The 20,513-nt window shown below is 35.9% G+C and overlaps 2 protein-coding genes across 2 annotated transcripts in view; one reads left to right on the top strand and one right to left on the bottom strand.

The window, feature by feature from the left end:
• LOC311077597 (protein NLRC3-like) overlaps positions 1-20,513 on the bottom strand; it is a gene marked incomplete at its 3' end in the record, with an annotated part of 522,782 nt that overhangs the window by 371,919 nt on the left and 130,350 nt on the right. The window lies entirely within an intron of this gene.
• LOC311069371 (protein NLRC3-like) lies at positions 3,814-18,523 on the top strand (the record flags this gene model as incomplete). The annotated part of the gene is made up of 6 exons (XM_084092473.1): positions 3,814-3,965; positions 13,511-15,400; positions 15,628-15,801; positions 16,227-16,400; positions 17,450-17,496; positions 17,671-18,523. The coding sequence occupies 6 exons, from the start codon at positions 3,814-3,816 to the stop codon at positions 18,198-18,200; spliced, it is 2,967 nt and encodes a 988-aa protein (XP_083948599.1). The 3' UTR covers positions 18,201-18,523.

Genomic DNA, 20,513 nt, shown 5'->3' with positions numbered 1-20,513 from the left:
CCAAATTCCTCCCCCGGACAGCACGCCAAATACGCATAATCTTTAATCAGTTTAATATGATGTAAGTGTGAACTCGTGAAACGCAAAATTGAAAACCTAATTGTTTGACTCACTCTTATGGAACAACATAATTGTATGCCTGTCTCAAAAAAAGACAAAAAATACTTTATTTTATTTAAAACAAATACTTTATAGGCTACGTTTACTATTTATTCGTTTAATTTCTAGCCTTTCTAGTCTGATCAATCTTGGAACTTCTGCATTACAACACTCATGTTAATGCCAATTTAGGATGAAACACTTTGTTATATTCTTATTTCTGAATTGGTTTCATTAACAGGTTAAAGTGTAAAAATGGTTTTAAAACATCACATTGTATTATTGAATCAATGCCTTTACCATAGTTTTTTTTTTTTTTAAGACATGTAATAATTGTTTTCAACATTAATTGCAGGTGCAAGCATGATGATGATGATGATGATGATGATGATTCAATGCGGTTAACATTAATTTAGCATTGTTTCAATGGTTGCTTGCTATCTGGGACATTTTGTTTATACCGACTGAACTATATTTTACAGTATGTACCGTAAATCTACCCATCACAGAAAACTTTCTACTTTTGACATTTTCAAAAACCTCACTGATTTATAAGCTGTTTTCCTCAAGGGGGACAAGGATTTGGGAGATTGTCATCTTTTTGTGGGTGTCAGGTCTGGAGTTTTGTTGGTCCACAGTTTCTCTTATACCGTTGAAGTAAAATCTGCCACCTAAAAAGTTAAAGAGATCATCCCGAGGCCGTAGGTCAGATTTTCAAAACACCACACTGTAATGGAGTGGTGAATGACTATAACAAGCTAAAATTTACCTCACTGAACAATGTAAAACTTTCCTGATTGTCTTCACTCTGGGACTAGAGCCCTATTCGGACGGGACTAGTTTAACATGGAGAGGTGGGGTAAAGTAATAATTACCAGAGCTTCTCTGTGATTTTAGTCCCGTCCGAATGTGCATCTCTTAAAAGGTCTGGAAAAATTACATCAGGTAATGCTAATCCCGTTCGAATAGACCTGCTGTAAATATTTCGTCATTTCCTGTTTAAAAGTAGTTTTCCCGCGTTTTTTTAAGTATGGAAAGTAAAGGATGACAGAGACACCATTCCGAGGATTTAAACTACACACACACACACACATATACACACACACACACACACATATACACACACACACACACACACACACACACTCTCTCTCTCTCTCTCTCTCTCTCTCTCACACACACACACACACACACACGCACAGGTATCACATTACAGTCCTGTTGAATCTGTGATGACTCTTTGCGCCACTAGAGGAAGTGAGTTTGTTTTTCATATTAGTGGTGACAAAAAGACACACCTTTACCAGGTAAAAACACACGGTAAAAAACGAAAGGAAAAGAGTAGGAAGAGAAGAGAAGAGATGCCATTCCTGACTTTAAACCTTTTAACTCTCGATGTTTAAACTGTCGCATATTTTGCGGTAAGTTCAGAACTCATTCTTCATGCAACCATGTAGTGATATTAAAATGAGCTGCTATTTATGTTTTTGCTCTTCTTTCATGGAATTTAAAACACAAATCATTATATTTCGACCATAAATTATGTTTGATATCCAGTGATCTTTGTTTTAGCCTAATAATAATAATAATTATTAATTAAAACTAATGTAAATTAGGTTTCAAAATGCCTATTGCATTACAGGGCACTATTAAATTTATTTCAAACGGTGTCCAGTTTCCACTTCCTGCATTCACACACTGCTCTAGCAAACATTAAAAAAAGAATAAGGAAATGGTAAATGAAAGTACCTGAGCATAACAAAAATACCTGAACAACAATTCACAATGTTTGAAATGAAATAGCTGGACTGCAGTTGTGCTTTATTGTGTTTATTAAAGGGTTAGTTAATCCAAAAATGAAAATTATGTCAGTAATTTCTCACCCTCATCGTTTCGTTCATCTTCAGAACACAAAAGAAGATCTGATTAAATCTGACAGCTTTCTGTCCTTCCCATTCAGATCCAATGCAACTAAATATAAAGTACATATACATATTTCTTAATAGTAGCAGATTAGGGTTCTTCAGAATGTAATTTCAACCAAATTTCTGTATAAAATATTAGTGGTGGCTATAATTTCTTTTTTCTTTTTTTAAAGTAATTTACTTTATTTTTAATTGTTCCCTCTATCTACCTGATTTTGTAATGCCACATAGCCTTTACTAGGGTTTTGCATTTAAAAAGGACTGTAAGCTGGATACATAAATTATACACGATAACTGAATATTTAAAATGACTAAATAATAAACAACAACATAAAATAAATGTAATTTAGTTCCAGTCCCTCTGTGATGTCTTTAGAATGGTTTCTCTCTGCAGATGATCGTTTTGTGAAATCCATGAAAAAAGTCTTTGTTTCTGTTTGTTTAAGTAAAAATAATGTTTATTATGCCCAGAAATAATTAGTTATTAGTCACAGTTATGCACAGTTTTGGTTTAGTTTTCTATAAGTTTGTTTAGTCACCTGTGTTCTTGTGTTCCTTTGTTTTACTTTTCTTGCCATAATCAGTTTCCATGTATATCCATTTGTTCATCAGAGCTGTTCGTCATTTAGTTCATCACCTTCACTCATTCTTTGTCCGGGATTGTTGGTGTTTACTTTGCTCTCTCGAGTTGTTCATTTCTGTTAATAAACCTTGTTACAATTTGAAACTCTTAACCTGCCTTCATCTTCATCATCTTTGGACTTTAAATGTGACACTATTATGAACAGACAGTGCCTTTCTCAACAGTATAAGGAAAATTAAAATCATAGAATATAGCTTTAATATTTATGTGACTAGGCATTTTTATGCATAAACCAAATTTAGTATAATATTTTTTTGTTGTTTACTTCCCATACACAAAAGAAATATATTTGAAATATATTTTCAGTATATATTTTGGAATATATGCAAATATTTGAAATTGGCCCAATATATATATTTCACACTTAACATCATATATTTTTGTTATTTCAGAATATATTTCAATGTATTTGGAATATATGCCACATATATTTTGACACTTTTGGGGACCCATACAGAAAAAAATACATTGAAATATATTCTGAAATATAACAAAAATATATGATGTTAAGTGTGAAATATATTTATTGGGCCAATTTCAAATATTTGCATATTTTCCAAAATATATACTGAAAATATATTTCAAATATATTTCTTTTGTGAATGGGTTGCTTGGTGAAGAAGAGGGGAGAAGTGTAGAATAAAAAACATGTTCTGTAAAAAAAACTGAAAAGAAAGAAAAAAAACAGGGCACTATAATAAAGTTAGTAAAAAATGTATAGAGATATTAAGAAGAATATCAAATGTTCCTGCAGAGATTGTTGATAGTCTGTGTGATGATTCAGCTCAAGAAAATTAGATTTACTTTTCACAGTATTTTTTTTTCACAGATTTATTAAGAACCATTTCAGCATAAATGTGTTTATCAGGAGGATGTGGTTCTAATTAGAACTATTATTATGAGAAAATCAGTTTTGACCATCTTATATTACATTGAGCTGTCTTTGCATGTTATCGTAATATGGGGATAAATAGTTAGATTGCAATGTCATGTAGATTAAGACTGTACGAACACTGTAGTTTTTTACTTTTTACTTTGTTGTATTGAATAATTGGACTACAGAATTTAACTCTGTGTTTCCACAATACAGGTCTGAAATCAGTCTCTCCACACTCTTTAGGCAAATGAGAGTAGGAGAAAACTAAAATGAGTCTCCATAATGAGAGAGAAGATGAGGACACTGCCTCTGAAACGAGTCCTCCATCTCCTGGATCAAGCTGTGTGTCTGTGAAGAGTGATCATTCCAAGACTAGAGATCCTCCTAAATTCAGTGATGCAACAGTGACCTCTGACCCAAGGTGAGACACTGGCCATTTTAGGACTGGCAGATGCTTTTATTAAAAGTGTTTTACAGTGTATTCCAGAAGCCTGCAGTGGGTAAGTGCTGATACTGAACCTTCACAGAGAAGCACAAAATCACTTTCCTGAAATTCCACTGTCACTGTCTTCCCAAATTTCCCAAACAGATGAGTCGCTTGCAGTTTTCAAGATGTGTATGAAGACTTCTGTTGACTAAATCCTGTTAAACCACTAACTCTCTCTCTTTCTATGAATGTGTAATTTGCTTTAAATGGCTTTGTATAAAAAAACATCTGTTAAATTAGATTAACTTCAGTTAATCTATTCTAGACCAGAACGTTTTAAAAGGTTTTTAAATGGTTTGAAGTAGTTTGGAGTTTAAAGACATTTAAAGTTTGAATGTTTTGAAGGCAATAGTCATGTTGCTAGCATGATTTAACACACATTGCTAGCATGTTGCTAGCATTATTTAGCATATAGCTAATATGATTAGCATGTTGCTGATGTGATTTAAATGGGTGGTATAATGCCCTTTTCACAATATGTAAATTAAGTCTTTGATGTCCCCAGAGTGTGTATGTGAACTTTTAGCTCGACAAACCCCACAGATATTTTTATATAGCATGTTAAAAGTGTCACTTTTTGAGGGTGAGCAAAAACACACCATTTTGTTTCTGTTCCTTTAAATGCAAATAAGCTGCTGCTCCCAGCGCAGAGGGTGGATCTTCAAGAGGTTGTGGCCTTTTACCCGTAGATATCATATAATAAAGGCTAGATGTCTCGTCCGCGCTGCTGGCCAATGGAGGTTGACGTCCGCACACGGTGGCCATCTTGCCACAGGGAGCTTGCTCACTCGTAACATTGTGTTTTAATGGTGCATGTACTTTTAAATAACCATAACTTGCTCAATTTTCTACCGATTTTCAAATGGTTTGGTTTGTTATAAACATCAGAGATGTAGTTATGACACTGCATACATATGAATAATTAAGAAAATCTGCAATTTCAACATGTTCCAGCATTTAGAATTATAGCCACGTTAATAACGTTTGTAAGAAACCAAACCGTTTGCAAATCCGTCAAGATTTCAGCGAGATAAGAGGATTTGTGTTCGTGCTGATCACTCACCTTACTTCAGATAACACAGAGCTCGCCAGAAAGCTTCCCTGTGACAAGATGGTGATGCCATTCGAGACTCTGCCTTAAGAAATCTAGCATTATATGGATATCTATGCTTTTACCTCACACAGACATGCACTGAAAATTTAAAGGGGGGGTGAAACACTCATTTTCAGTCAATCTCATGTTAACCCATTTGTGCCCAAATTTTTCTGAATGGTTTCATGCATATAATCCTGTTAATAGTGTCCTATGTGAACATGTTCTGCATTTATTTTCCCCAGGTTTTTTTTTTCTTTCTTGAAAATCATATTTGAATGTGCGGCAACTATAGTTGCCGGTGGGCAAATATGTTGTATGCACCCCCTCAATGTAAAATATGAATAGGAGGAGAACATTTGGCATTTATCTCAAAATAACTGCTTTCAACAGATCAATCTTTATTCATAAACAAATGTATTATGTTTAAAAGTCGAAGAACATTTGATGCAGACCCAAAAAAACTGCATCTAGCTTATAATCTCTTGAATATGAAAACACAACAAACAACAAATCCATTTGCCTTGACCATTGTGCGCTGTTCATGGTCTTTTTGACCCACATTTCTAACTTTCATTCATGGGGAGAACATGGATAATTTGACATGGTTTAGTGTAAGATTTTTGCCCATCTTTTGGAAAATGCTGTTTTAAAAGTAACAAATTATCACTTTAACCAGTAGATGGCTGCAGAGCACCACTATTTGCTTTTTGACTAAATGAAAGAGATCTTTTCACAAGTTTTTCCAGTTATCTACATATTATGAAATCACAATTATAATAATAAAAGTTACTTTTTGTCAAAGTTTAGGCACTTTTAGTACTGAAAAAAAAAAATCTGTTTTTCAGTAATGTTATATTATGATTAGAATCAAATGAATTTGATCAATGGACAAAATTCATCCTCAAAATCAGAAACAACACAGAACACACATAGACAGAAATAAAGTGGTACACTTTAAATTTGTAGAATTATATGAAAAACAGATGTTTGAAATAAATGATAAACTCTAAAAACTCCAACTTTTCTCTTTGTAACATCCTGATCAGGTTTGATTCTAATCATAATGTAACATTATTGAAAAACTGATTTTTTTTTTCAGTACAAAAACTGCTAAACTTTGACAAAAAGTAACTTTTATTGTTATAATTGTGATTTCATTATATGTAGATATGAATCTAACTGGAAAAACTTGTGAAAAGATGTCTTTTAGTTTGAAACTTTTAGTACTTTTAGAGCTCTGCAGCCATCTACTGGTTAAAGTGATTTTTTTTTTTTTTTTTTTACTTTTAAAACTGCATTTTCCAAAATTTGGGCAAAAATCTTACACTAAACCATGTCAAATTATCCATGTTATCCCCATGAATGAAAGTTAGAAATGTGGGTATTTTATAAGGCACATTTTTTTTTTTTTTTTTTTCTTTTTGGAGAATTTTTCTATTATTTTTGTAAACATTTTGTGGAGTAAAAATGTCCAAATGTAGAGTAAAAACATTAATAAACTGAGTAAAATTACATTTGTTTAATATATATATATTGTTACAAAATTACATTTTGTTGCCTGGGGTCTCTTAGACCCCAAATAGCCTGACTGTAAACCGCAAACGAACAGCGCACAAGGGTTAAAGTTGTGGAACATAGTGCAGAACAAAGTGCAGCCATAACAGGACATTGTGTATCAAAAAGCTAAATGAAAATAAATAAATACAAATAAATAGAGTGAAGAAAAAAATATATCTATATAGAGATGTCATTTAAAGGGTTAAGTTATGTTTATGCACTAAACAAGACCAATGAACTTGATTTATTAACCTATTAACACAGTATACCCCATTTTCCCATGATATATGTACTTACAAGGCATTTGCCCACCGGCAACTATAGTTGCCGCTTGGACTTTTGACTAAGTATACAAAAAACTATAGATCTCTTGTAAGATTTGTTTTGTTTGGATGATTCTAGAGACCTTCATGATTATGTAGATATATATATGTCAATAAAAAATACTTATTAGTAACATGAAAATGACCTTTCTTTGGGAGGGTTTGCCTTCGCCATGCTTCCTGGAAGTAGGGGTAGGAAGTTGACAGCCTCATGTGATAGGGAGGAAGTGAATACCTTTTTTTTTTTTTTTTGAAATCCTTTATTTGGTTGTTTGCTTGCATGTCATTGAGAAATAAAACATGGACAACCTCTAGAAAAATACTTACAAAAGGAAAATGACAACTATGCACTGCGGCAACTATAGTTGCCGGTGGGCTTGAGTACCTATAGAGTAGTATTGCATCCTTCAAATCTTCAAAAAGTCTTTAGTTTTATTATATTTATAAAAGAAAGATAGGCTGTACCGAGTCTTTCCGGAAAAAAACGAGCGGCTGGAGGCGTGCCGTGAGCCACATGTATGTAGATGTTTGTATTTTTAAGAGAATAATGTTTATGCGTGGTTATTGAAAAAAATTAAAATGAAAGTTGCTGAAATAAGACCACAAAACTCATACTAAATATGTGTCCACAAGACTTTTGACTAATGGATGTTGTCGCTTCGAGTTCTGGCTTCAAAATTATGTGAAAATAGTCTTGCTTTATCGTTCACATTAAACAATACATTGATTTAAATTGGGTAAGACAGGTTTTGCTTGGAAAGCCAATATGCGAGGGGGGCGTGAACGAGGAGTGGTTTACACCTGAGAATACAATGTCCCACCCACTCTGCATAATGAGCCATTCATTCAGGTGTGACACTGACTGAGCCACAATGCAAGGACAAAAGATATATTTAGAAGAAGACTTATATTGACCATTTAAGATTTTGCTTACATCTATCTTGTAAATATCTTTTGCTATTTTATTATAAAAGGTTACAGTTACAACAATAATTACAATTTCAACAATATTTCAAGTGTACTCTTTCTTTGTAAAAAATGATTATAGGCCTACATTTTATTATGTATTCATTAGTTTGAATATAGCCAACATTGGAACATCTAACATCTTAGTTGATGACTTTATTTTTGACAAAAATAGTATTATATATATATATATATATATATATATATATATATATATATATATATATAGAACATATGAGCAGAAATTGCTAAACAAAAGCTTATTTGATGTGGCAGTATATTCTACAGTAAAAACTGTACCCAAATCTAGTCAACAAAATGTTGTCTTTCATATTTCGCCTGACTGTAACGTTGTTTTTATGAAATATTAGGGCATATAAATGTTAATTTGCAGTTTAATACGTTGCTTATACAAATAGCCTACATTTTATTTCAACATATTTCAGTCGATTTTTACTCATCTCAGTATACACAGCAAAAACCCCAGTGTTAAATCAGCACTGCTCAGAGCACATATGGTCCCACTCTACAGAGTGTTAAAATTAACACTGAAACAGTGTTGAAGTTAATGAGATAATTAAGTTAACACTGAAGCAGTGTTGAAGTTAATGAGGTAATTAAGTTAACACTGAAGCAGTGTTGAAGTTAATGAGATAATTAAGTGATTAATTAAGTGATGATTGGCCATTAGTGGTGACACCTGATGATAACAAGCAGAATCACTGAAGGAAAGAGAAACACAAGAACTACTGACTTCGAGCCATTATTGCACTTATTATTTTACCAGTTTGACTTTATTTCTGTCATACATCTTACACACGGTCTTATTTAGATTTAACAGAAGTTTAGATGGTAATGTTTTATGGAATGTTTTGTTTCATGTCACCATTATGGTGGTCAGTGTTTGCTTTAGTTGGGCTCTTGACCCTTTACTTTTGAACATTAGTATTTCTCTGGCTGCTCCAACTCTGTGTTTATAAAGCATATGTGGTGTGGCAAAAGAAACTGTGACTTTGGCTGTGTTTCCTGAAAGCATTGCAAGCCTAATTTGATCGTATAGACCATTTGTTGCAGTTGGTCTGCAATCAAGTTAAGCTTAAGATGCTTTTGGAAATGCAGCCCTGGTTATGATTTGATGATGAAATTACTAGTGACCTGATTCAATGATGGCACCCATCATTATAAACTGATTATCCACATGTTTTATTAATTTTTCACTACAGTAGTTACTTCCAGCAATGTTTTAATGATCTGAAAGTTTTAAAATCACACACAGACATCAAGAATCTACATATGAATCTCAACAATGGTGACAATCAAACACCTGCTTAATGTTGCAGTGCATGATGGGAGCCACCAATCAGAACGCATCAATGGCTCACATCATGCATTGCAGCATGAATAAATTATGCAGCTGAATTGTCCTGTAATTTTCATTGTTTTTTCTGTTTGCTTTTATTTTGCTATTGTTTTGTTCTGACTTTAGTATCTTGTTTTGTGATGTTCAGAGTTGATCTGTTTGTCACTAGTTTGTTTATTGTCACCATTGTTGAGATTCATATGCTGATTCTTGATGTCTGTGTGTTTTAACACAATAACTTCTTTGCACAAATTATTTTCAAAATTTTTCATATTGCTGTTGGATCTCAAACTGTAGAATCTCAGAGGTACAATCACCAATACTAAAACGAGACATCAAGCATATAGTCAAAGATTTAGACTCTGAATGACATCAGTGAATCAGGACACTACATGATGATAATGTCTTTATCAAAACATATTGTGAGCAGGTCATGTTTTCTCTTGCAGTAACAAATGTGCTTTATAAACACAATGATGGAACAGTCAGAGAAAAACTAATATTAACAAAATGAAAAGGGTCAAGAGCCCAACTAAAGCAAACACTGACCACCATAATGGTAACTTGAAAAGAAAACTTCCATAAAACATTACCGTCTAAACTTCTGTTGAATCTCAAGAACTTTTGTCGATGTATGACAGAAATAAATTCAAACTGGTAATAATAAATGCAACAATGTGTAATGACTCAAAGTCAGTTGTAGTTCTTGTGTTTCTCTTTTTTCTGTTATTGTTTTTTCTTTTTCCGTCAATGATTCTGCTTATTAACATCAGGTGTCACCACTAATGGCCAATCACTTAATTAATCACTTAATTATCTCATTAACTTCAACACTGCTTCAGTGTTAACTTAATTATCTCATTAACTTCAACACTGCTTCAGTGTTAATTTTAACACTCTGTAGAGTGGGACCATATGTGCTCTGAGCAGTGTTGATTTAACACTGGGGTTTTTACTGTGTAGCAATACAGTTTGCTAAAACATCATCATTCATTTACACACGCAATTTAACTTTTTGCGAGCTGTGGTAAACAGCGCGCATCTCTGCCGTTCATTCATTCACAAACAGAAACCCGATTCACTTGAGAAGGAAAAAAAACGTACTACAGTATTCCTCAGCTCAGTCGGATCCTTGCTCCTCGAAATACCCGCACTTCTGAGGTACATTTTCCATTATTATTATTCCTCACAGCGCTGCGAGACGGTGTAAACAAGTAATGATCTGAATAAACTTGTGTTTTCTCGAGCTGATATGGGGGCGTTCACAGGTTTGCGTGGATTGCCTCAGTCATTTGCGTTTGAATAGCGCGCGCTCTCCGGGGCGTGGTCACATTACATTTGAATGAGCTCTAATGAGCTTGACTGGAATCGCTCTCTTTTAATACAGATTTCACAAGATGAGAATATTTGTTTTTTATATAAATTACTTCGTTTAAAAGAAGAGAATTCAAGCTTCATGCCTGTGCGTCTGTATGCCTGTTTGACTGAGTATTCGCTGAGTTACATTTCATTTTCAGACGCGTTTCAGAATGGACTTAACCGACAGAGAGAAGGCAGAACTCGCATCACGTTTATTTTTCTTTATTTGGCAAAAAGCACAACACTTTGTTTTTATTGTGAGTATACACAAAAATAATACACATTTAACAGAATCGATTGATGTATGAAACTTGTTTGTAATATCAAAGTCAACAGAGCAAAATGAATTTCTTTTGAACTGATAAGAAAAAAAGCGAGCTGGTATCGCCGGTGATACCGCCGACCCCAGGGGGTTAACCTGTTAACCGTTGCCAGTGCGTCGGCGCACTGAAGCGGTTTTATTTATATATAGTTCAAAGTTACTATCAGATTTAATGTTATACCTTGACAAACTATACATCATTAAAAAGATATAAGACTCAAGTTTCAGAATTTGACCACTATTGTATTCTGAGAAACTTATAGCGACAGTTATTTCTTAATTTGTGTCAGGAGTTATGAAATGAAAAAATTAGTCGATACCTTTGATATGAATTATGCGCGTCAGCCGCTTTCATTCATAAAAAACTCCCGTGCCGTCGTCATGACAGCGATACACAAAACAACGTGCCTCAGGGCTTTAGCTCAAAAATGTGCAGATTTGGAGAAATATTGATATATTCTCATAGGTTTACATCAGATTTCTATAGACAGGAATAATATTTATTGAATTTATACCCAAATGCGTCGATGTAATCATTATGAGCGTTTGCATAACTCTGATACTGTGTTTTCAATTCATACCAATAGCCTGAGGGCGCCCTCGCCGCCCTGTGCACAGTATTAGAACATGAAGAAGTGCCATAATCATGTGACAATCCAGGAAGCCTCGAACACACACAAAGCTAACAAAAGATCGCGCTGTAACTATGGCTGTAACATGCAGTTTTGAAGACAATAAACATGTTTGCTATGATATTTGAGTTACCTGTGTTTTTCAATCCATGCCAGGTATTTCCATAATAATAGATTATATTTATAATGTAATGCTAATCTATATAGAATCGTTGTGCAGAACACTATCCAATAGTATATTTTCTGTCTGATTTTTTATCTGAAGCCAAATTAGATCACAAAAAATTATTTAAAATACTCGATTTGCTTTATAAAGTAAGTTTATAAGCACAAACATGGTTTTAATCTCATAAATTGTCGTGTATTGATGGTGTGCTAAGCTAACATGCTAGCTAGCCCTAGGTGCACCTGCCACCTAGAAGTTATATTTTTATTATTTTTTGAATGCTTACTGAAATGTTTCTTTATTCAAGAAATGCATTTGATACAGTTTAAAATGTAAGGGTGAACTTTAAGAAAAGAAATTAGTGACTGAAACCATATGAATAGCCTGTGAATAGCCAGTCGTTAGTAACTATAATGCAGACAAAAGAAATGCATATTTAGAGCCATAACCGGGCTGGAGAGGTGTGAATGTGTGCAGGGGGAGACTGAGACTGAATGGGGCTCGTTTGCACCACAAAACAATAAAGACAATATACTGGATAGATGGTTAGAAGATGACAATAAACATCAGTAGCATTTTAGCGTCAAATCAAAATAAAGTCACATGACATGGTCTTGAAAAACATTTCACTAAATACAGAGTTTTGGACTTATTATCTTAAGATTTTAAACATAAAATGTTTAGACATGTGGCATTAGCTGTAGTGCATTTCTAGATTGCTCCAGTGCCAACTTCAATTTTTTTTTCATGAGGATGTTTCATAAAAAATAATTTCTAATAACTTTACAAAACTTTGAAGCTATTTATAACAATTTTTGTCATTATGACAATAATTAATTCTACATTTACAATAAACTGCCAGGTGTCAGCTTTCAAATGAGATCATACTTGTGCTTTTAGTACAAAGGGTTCATGAACTGTATCTGTTTCAGTTTGGGTATGTCATTTCTTGGGATTTTTCAAAAGTGGGGTTGCAGCTTAACAGGTTAAGCATTAGACGATCTGCAAATCCGTCGATCTGGGCTTTGTTTATAAAACAATCATTGTCGAAATGTAGGGAACAAACAGTCTTGCACAACTCTGTTGATGCTCTGGAAAAACAAACTCCATCCACTGGTCCCTTAACGCTAGGTTCTTTGGGAATCTGTGCAGGGTTGTCTTGCCCTGGCAACCAAAAACACACTTCTTTGGTGACACTGACTTCCCTAAAGCCGAGCACAACGCTTTGATTGGCGAACTGCTTTGGCTCTCTTCTCTCTCTGGTCTACGGATGCGCGTGCGCCCGCGCCTTTCCGAGAGAGGGCCCTTAGGACCCATATAAGGAAATTCCGCCCCATCTGACGTCACACAGGCCCATACTCGAAAAAAACTTTCCGAAACTTGTGACAAACCGGAAGGAGAATTTTTGGCACAGAAATACTCCTTCAAATGTACAATTTAATTTTTGAAACTTTGTCCATGTTTAGCATGGGAATCCAACTCTTTAACAGTGTAAAAAACTCAGTATGCATGAAATAGCATTTCACCCCCCCTTTAAAGTAGTTTAAGAAACTCAATGAAATAACACGAGGGACATATGCACTACACAAAGGTGCTACTTGAAAAGGGACACCAAAGTCATATCCAGTAACTGATATATTAATGATATTTCTGATGCTCATTGTAATCACTGGAATTGCTGCTCTTTTATTTTTTCAGCAGGGGGAAGATACCTGAGCTGATCAGATCTGGGCCGTCCTCTACATCCCACTATCAGACTCCCATCTGTCAGAAAAAAACTGAAGCAGTCCAGCAGAAACACACACTGGAGACTGGAGACTTGCAGAGAGTCAAATACCAGAACAAAACCAGCATGAAGAACAAGTATGATAGATTATTTGAGGGACCCAAACACCAAGAGAATGAAACCCTCCTGAACAGGATCTACACACAGCTCTACATCATAGAGGGAGAGAGAGAAGGAGTGAATGAAGAACATGAGGTTTTACAGATGGAGAAAACAGCCAGAACACAACACTCACAAGACACTCCAATCTACTGCAATGACATCTTTAAAGCCTCACCTGAACCAGGATGTGAGGAGAAAGACCAAATCAAGACTGTTCTTACTAAAGGCATCGCTGGAATCGGGAAAACCGTCTCTGTGCAGAAGTTCATTCTGGACTGGGCCGAGGGAAAAGACAATCAGGATGTAGATTTCATGTTTGTGCTTCCATTTCGAGAGCTGAACTTGATCCGAGAACATCAGTACAGTCTTCATAGACTTATTGTAGACTTTCATCCTGAACTTCAAGATCTGGACCCAAAGATTTATGAGGAGTGTAAAGTTGTGTTCATCTTTGATGGTCTGGATGAAAGCAGAATCACACTGATGTTCTCAGACACTCAGAAAGTTTCTGATGTGACTGAGACTTCATCAGTGGGTGAGTTGATGTCAAACCTCATTAAAGGAGAGCTGCTTCCCTCTGCTCTCATCTGGATCACCTCCAGACCAGCAGCAGCCAATCAGATCCCTTCCAAATACATCCACCGTCTGACAGAAATTCAGGGATTCAATGAGCCTCAGAAGGAGGAATATTTCAGGAAGAGAATCGGTGACGAGCATCAAGCCAGCAGAATCATCTCACACATCAGAAGAGCAAGAAGCCTCCACATCATGTGCCACATACCCGTCTTCTGCTGGATCTCATCCACTGTGCTTCAAAAGCTCATGAAAGAAGATCTGAGTGCAGAAATCCCTCAAACTCTGACTGAAATGTACATCCACTTCCTGCTGATTCAGATCAACATGAGGAATCAGAAGTATGAAGAGAGATATCCAGAGAAACTCCTGCAGTCCAACAGAGAAGTGATTGTGAAACTTGCTGAAGTGGCTTTCAAACAGCTGATGAAGGGCAATGTTATGTTCTATGAGAAGGACCTGATTGAGAGCGGTATAGACGTCACTGACGCCTCAGTGCATTATGGGATTTGCACTGAGATCTTTAAGGAGGAATCTGTGATTCATCAGAGAAAAGTCTACAGCTTCATTCATCTGAGCGTTCAGGAGTTTCTTGCTGATTTTTATGCATTTTACTACCATGTGAACATTACCATGGAGAGACTGAAGAATTTTGCCTCAGTACAAAATTTGCTTAAAGGAGCAGTAGATAAAGCCCTTGAGAGTGAGAATGGACAGCTGGATCTGTTCCTGCGGTTCCTGCTGGGTGTTTCACTGGAGTCCAATCAGAGACTCTTACAGGATCTACTGACACACACACAGAACAGCTCAGAGAGCATCAGGAGAACCACACAGTCCATTAAAGGGAAAATCAAATATGGACATGGACTCTCTGCTGAAAGATCTATCAATCTGTTCCTCTGTCTGCTGGAAGTCAAAGATCAGACTCTGTCCAGAGAGATTCAGGAGTTTGTGAAATCAGACAAACACTCAGAGAATAAACTCTCTCCTGTTCACTGCTCAACAATCGCCTACATGCTTCAGATTTCAGATGAGGTGCTGGATGAGCTGGACCTCAAGAAATACAACACATCAGATGAGGGTAGAAGAAGACTGATACCTGCTGTGATCAACTGCACTAAAGCTATGTGAGTGTTTAATCCATAAATTACAAAGAGTTATCTCTAAATAGGATTTTAGTTTCTTTTGTTGTGTCAAGTAAATATAATATATAATTTTCCTAATTTATAATTTACTCAGTTTCAGATTTCATTTTAATCTGAAAAATGAATGTTTATGTTGAAATGCTAGTTGTAGAAACAGGTTAAGAATGAATTTCTTGTTGTTGTTGTTGTTGTTGTTGTTGTTTTTTCAGTCTTGCTGGCTGTAATCTCACTGCTCAGCAATGTGAAACTGTGTTACCGGCTCTACAATCCTCAAACTGTGTCCTGAAAGAGTTGGATCTGAGTAACAATGACCTACAGGATACAGGAGTGAAGCTGCTCTCTGATGGACTGAAGAGTCCAAACTGTAAGCTGGAGATACTGAGGTGTGTAACATTTGATATTATATATTGTGGATGCCCAGTACGTTTTATTCAAGCTAGGAATATTTTCTGTTAATTGTGATTTAAGCATAAAAATGGGTAAATTATCACACTGATCGAGGATGGTCTGAACTTTCTGGGTGGCAATTTAAACCGTTTGCATAGAATTGTACATTTGTTAAATGAATTGATAATTCCAGCACCTATTATGTCTTTCATCAGATCCTCTCCATTTTTATACTTGGATATCTCTTTCTTTAAAAAGATAGATTTAGAAGCACATTAACATATGAAAATAGCATATGAAAAATTACAATGCCTAATCTCTTATTTAATCTATCTCTCTGTAGGTTGTCTGACTGTTAATGCGTGTTTTTATCTGACTGTGTATGTATGTCTGTAGATGATCTGACTATGTGTGTCTGTAGGTTGTCAGGCTGTATGGTGACAGAGGAAGGCTGTGGTTATGTGTCTTCAGCTCTGAGTTCAAACCCCTCACACCTGAGAGAGCTGGATCTGAGCTACAATCACCCAGGACAGTCAGGAATCCAGCTGCTCAACGACAAACTGAAGGATCCAAACTGCTCATTGAAGAAACTCCAGTATGTATCAAGGAAGTTTCACGCAAGATTACTAATACTACTAACTTCATTTGGGTGAAATTAGTTGAACTACCAGCAATGATGATGCACTTTGCATAAGAAATCAAGAATTAATTGATCAAGAATTTACATAAAATTTGAATCCAATCTTGGTGTGACGACTTTGTTTTTTAAAACAAAACCAAAACTTGTTGCACTTGTGTGCACAGTTCTTCAGGAAATTTCCTGCATCTTGAATTTGCCACAAGATTCCAAGATTAATGATGGTGACTTCAGGGTTTCACTTTATTTTGATGGGCCCTTTTCTGGGACCATCAAAACAAAATCTGCCTCAGGCATACAGTAGGTTTCAGCAGAGAGAGAATAATGTAGATAGAACAAGAGAAGAAGCCTTCAGACAGCGTTGCAGAGTTTTGGGCAATTTTAAAAAATGCAGTCACAGGAAAAAATACAGTTATTTACAGAGACAATACTTATATATGCATCAAGGTCACCAAAAAGTTTAACTGTACACAACAACAAACAAAAAAACATCTTTTTACTAATGTGTGTTGATCCTTTGAATGAATACCAGGAATCTTCAGGACCGCTAAAAAGAGAAAGTGAAGGAGAGATGGAATGAGAGGCACGTTTCATTTCACTTCACAACTTAGAAGTTACATGCGTTTCTCCCACATAGGGAATTGTAAGGCATGCTAATTGAGTTTTGCATTTTATATTAAAGGTTTGTCAGTTTTTGAGTCGACATTGAGCTGGACATTTTTCTGGGACCTGGCAACCTTGCCTTCAGATCACTTGAAACTAGATATATTTCTGCACACTTAAAGTATCCTTGTTTGCTTTTGTACACTTGCATAAAGTATGCTCCTGTAATAAAACTAACCCTTGGTAGAATCAAATGTGATCTTGTGAGAGTTAAACCTATTTAACTCTATATAGTTGTATAGATAAAGCTTAGATAAAGCTTAGTTGTTGCTGACTGATATTTTTTTAAATAATTTTGCACACTTTTAATGAAACATTTGTGGTTTATATTTGTCCCTCTCAAGTGTGGACCATGGAGACCCCATTAGAATCACACCAGGAATGAGAAAATGTAGGTCTCTCTCTCTCTCTCTCTCTCTCTCTCTCTCTCTCTCTCTCGCTCTCTCTCTCTCTCTCACTCACTCACAAACATTCACTTAACTATCTAAAAGGGCACATTGCATACACTTCAATTGTATTTTACAAACCTCCTTTATGTTGTTCTCATGTCTCTTCTTGTGTTCAGATGCCTGTGATCTCACACTGGATCCAAACACAGCACATGTTAACCTCTCTCTGTCTGAGGACAACAGAAAAGCAACACATGTTAAGGAGAAGCAGTCCTATCCTGATCGTCCAGAGAGATTTGATGACTTTGAGCAGGTTCTGTGTGGAGAGAGTCTGACTGGACGCTGTTACTGGGAGGCTGAATGGACTGGAGTTAAGGCAGATATAGCAGTGACGTATAAAGAACTCAGCAGGAAAAGAGGGAATGACTCTTGGTTTGGATGCAGTGACAAATCCTGGAGTCTGTACTGTTCAGATAATGGATTCACTTCCTGGCACAATAATGTGAACAATAATATCCCTGTACCATCACCCTTTTCTAACAGAGTAGGAGTGTATGTGGACGTGTCGGCCGGCACTCTGTCCTTCTACAGCGTCTCTGACACACACACACTCACACACTTACACACATTTAATGCCACATTCATTGAACCCATATATGCTGGATTTGGTGTGTTTGAGTCCTCACTGTCACTGTGTAAGGTTTAACAACCTGCTGTGAGAAACACCTGAGACACACACTAGCTTTTAGCGCATCTAATTGCTTGTGTATGTCTGATGCAATTATATTTCAATTTGATGCATCATTGCACAATGCATATAAAACACACACACACACGCACACACGCGCACACGCACACACACACACACACACACACACACACACACTTATTTCCAGTAAAGTGCAGAGTGTGTGTGTGTTCATCCAAGGACTTTGTGTTTGCAAATACAGATACACAAATTTCTCTGTTTTGATGAAGATAAATTGCTGACTATTGTGATGTGATGTCGACATTAAATGATTTCTAGAGCTTGTTAGAGTAAAGCTTGAGTATATTCATGAGATTGAGTTTTTTCAGGATTCATGGGAGATCTTATAAAAGCTACTGTAGATGTCGTCACTGTTTCAGAGGATCCACAGACTCAGCTTTATCCTTCTGTATTGTTACAACTCTTATTGTTAGGTCAATATGTTTTCTCTCTGTTTAATTAGATTTCATGATAATTATTTATATTATCATAACTGTAATGAGAAAATGTTCGGCAGCACTGATTTATACATTCAAGAATTTTGTTGTTCAGTCATTTTTGGCTTCACTCTGTTTTACACTGAGAGATTCAGACAATCAACATTGAGATGATGCAGTTATTCAGTGTGTGTTTAAAGCAGACGTCACACACTCACACACTGTCTGCTCTCCTCTATTTTGTGTCTTTCTGATTTCTCAGTCTGTTTTCATTCTTCATTGGTTCCTCTCTCATGTCCTGAATGGATGTGTAGTTGGACGGGGGTCTCTGTGAGTCTGTGTGTCCAGGACAGTCATTTCTCTGTGGGACACGAGCGGAGTCTGTCCCTGTTCTGTCTGGATCATCTGACCGCTGTGAGCCGTGAGGGAGAGAACACTGACACACATGAAGAACACAGAAGAACATGACTGCAAGGTAACACACACACGCTGAATTAAAGTGACAGCGCATGGTTTGTGGTCAAAATTAACACAGAATATGACATGAAAATATAATAATCTCACTATAAATGCATTTTATTAAACAAAATGTAGTAATCTCACCATAAATGTATTTTTGGACTTGCAGACTTGGAGTAGTTCCGTTTTCGCACACACATACACACACACACACACACACACACACACACACACACACACACACACACACACACACACACACACACGACTTGTTTAAATACATTTATGTTGTTAATAAATATCAATAAATCGTTGTTGTACCAGCAATATCTCCAAGTTTTGTTTTTCACTGTAGAAATCTCAAATGTCATGATTACTTACCAATGTAAGAGAGTACCGGCACCTTTTTCCCCCCACTTCAAGCACTGGTAGCGAGGATAAATGCTCCTAAGGAGTTACTCAGTTAATCGCCATTAAAACAAGAAGAAGAAAAAGAACCTGCAAATTAAAAAAAAAAAGATAAATGTGAGGTGGCACCAAAAATAGAGGAATATCTTAATTCAATCAGTGAGAGTACTATGATTATTTTTACAGATGGATCTAGAGATCTAGTTAGTGTGAAAGCTGGATTTGGGGTATATGTGGAACAGTTATGGTTGGAAATTGGTCGACGTATTTCTAATGGAAGTTCTGTTCTTACTGCTGAGTTAATGGCAATTTTATGGGCTCTATGGTGGATTGAGGAAGGAAAACCTAGAGAAGTCATTATTTGCTCTGATTCTGCAGCTGCTCTAGAAACTCTAAAGCTCGTCCTGACATTGTAAATGACATATTGAATGTGTTTTTTAGAATTAGGTTTGATTGTAATATCAGTTTTTGCTGGGTTCCCGGGCATGCTGGGGTGAGGGGGAATGAGCGGGTGGATAAAATAGCAAAGGAGAGCTTAGGAAGAGAAGTAGATGTCCATGTATTATTAGGGAGAGTGGAACTGAGGGAACAAATTAAAGAGGGTTTAATAAATGAATGGCAGAGAGGGTGGGAAAAGGAAATAAGGGGTAGACAATACTTTTCCATAACACCCTAAAGTTAGAAAAAGATGTTCATTTAACATTTTGTCCCATAGGGACTCAGTTAAAATGTGTATATTGAGGTTGGGGCACTGTGGGTTAAATTATTATTTGTGCATTGTAGGAAAGCATGTTTCTGGCTTGTGTGAATGTGGGAGTCTTGAGACAGTAGGGCATGTTTTCCTAGAATGCAGAAAGTATAGGACAGAAATAAATATATTCTTTATTAAACTGACAGGACTTGGAGTTAAGGCTTTTTCTCTTTTATCTTTGTTTGGTCACAGTGATGAGCATTAAACTGATCTCCA

Source organism: Abramis brama, assembly GCF_963993115.1.
Source record: "Abramis brama genome assembly, chromosome: 2".
Classification (NCBI taxonomy): domain Eukaryota; kingdom Metazoa; phylum Chordata; class Actinopteri; order Cypriniformes; family Leuciscidae; genus Abramis; species Abramis brama.
This window is presented reverse-complemented; position numbering and strand designations above follow the sequence as displayed.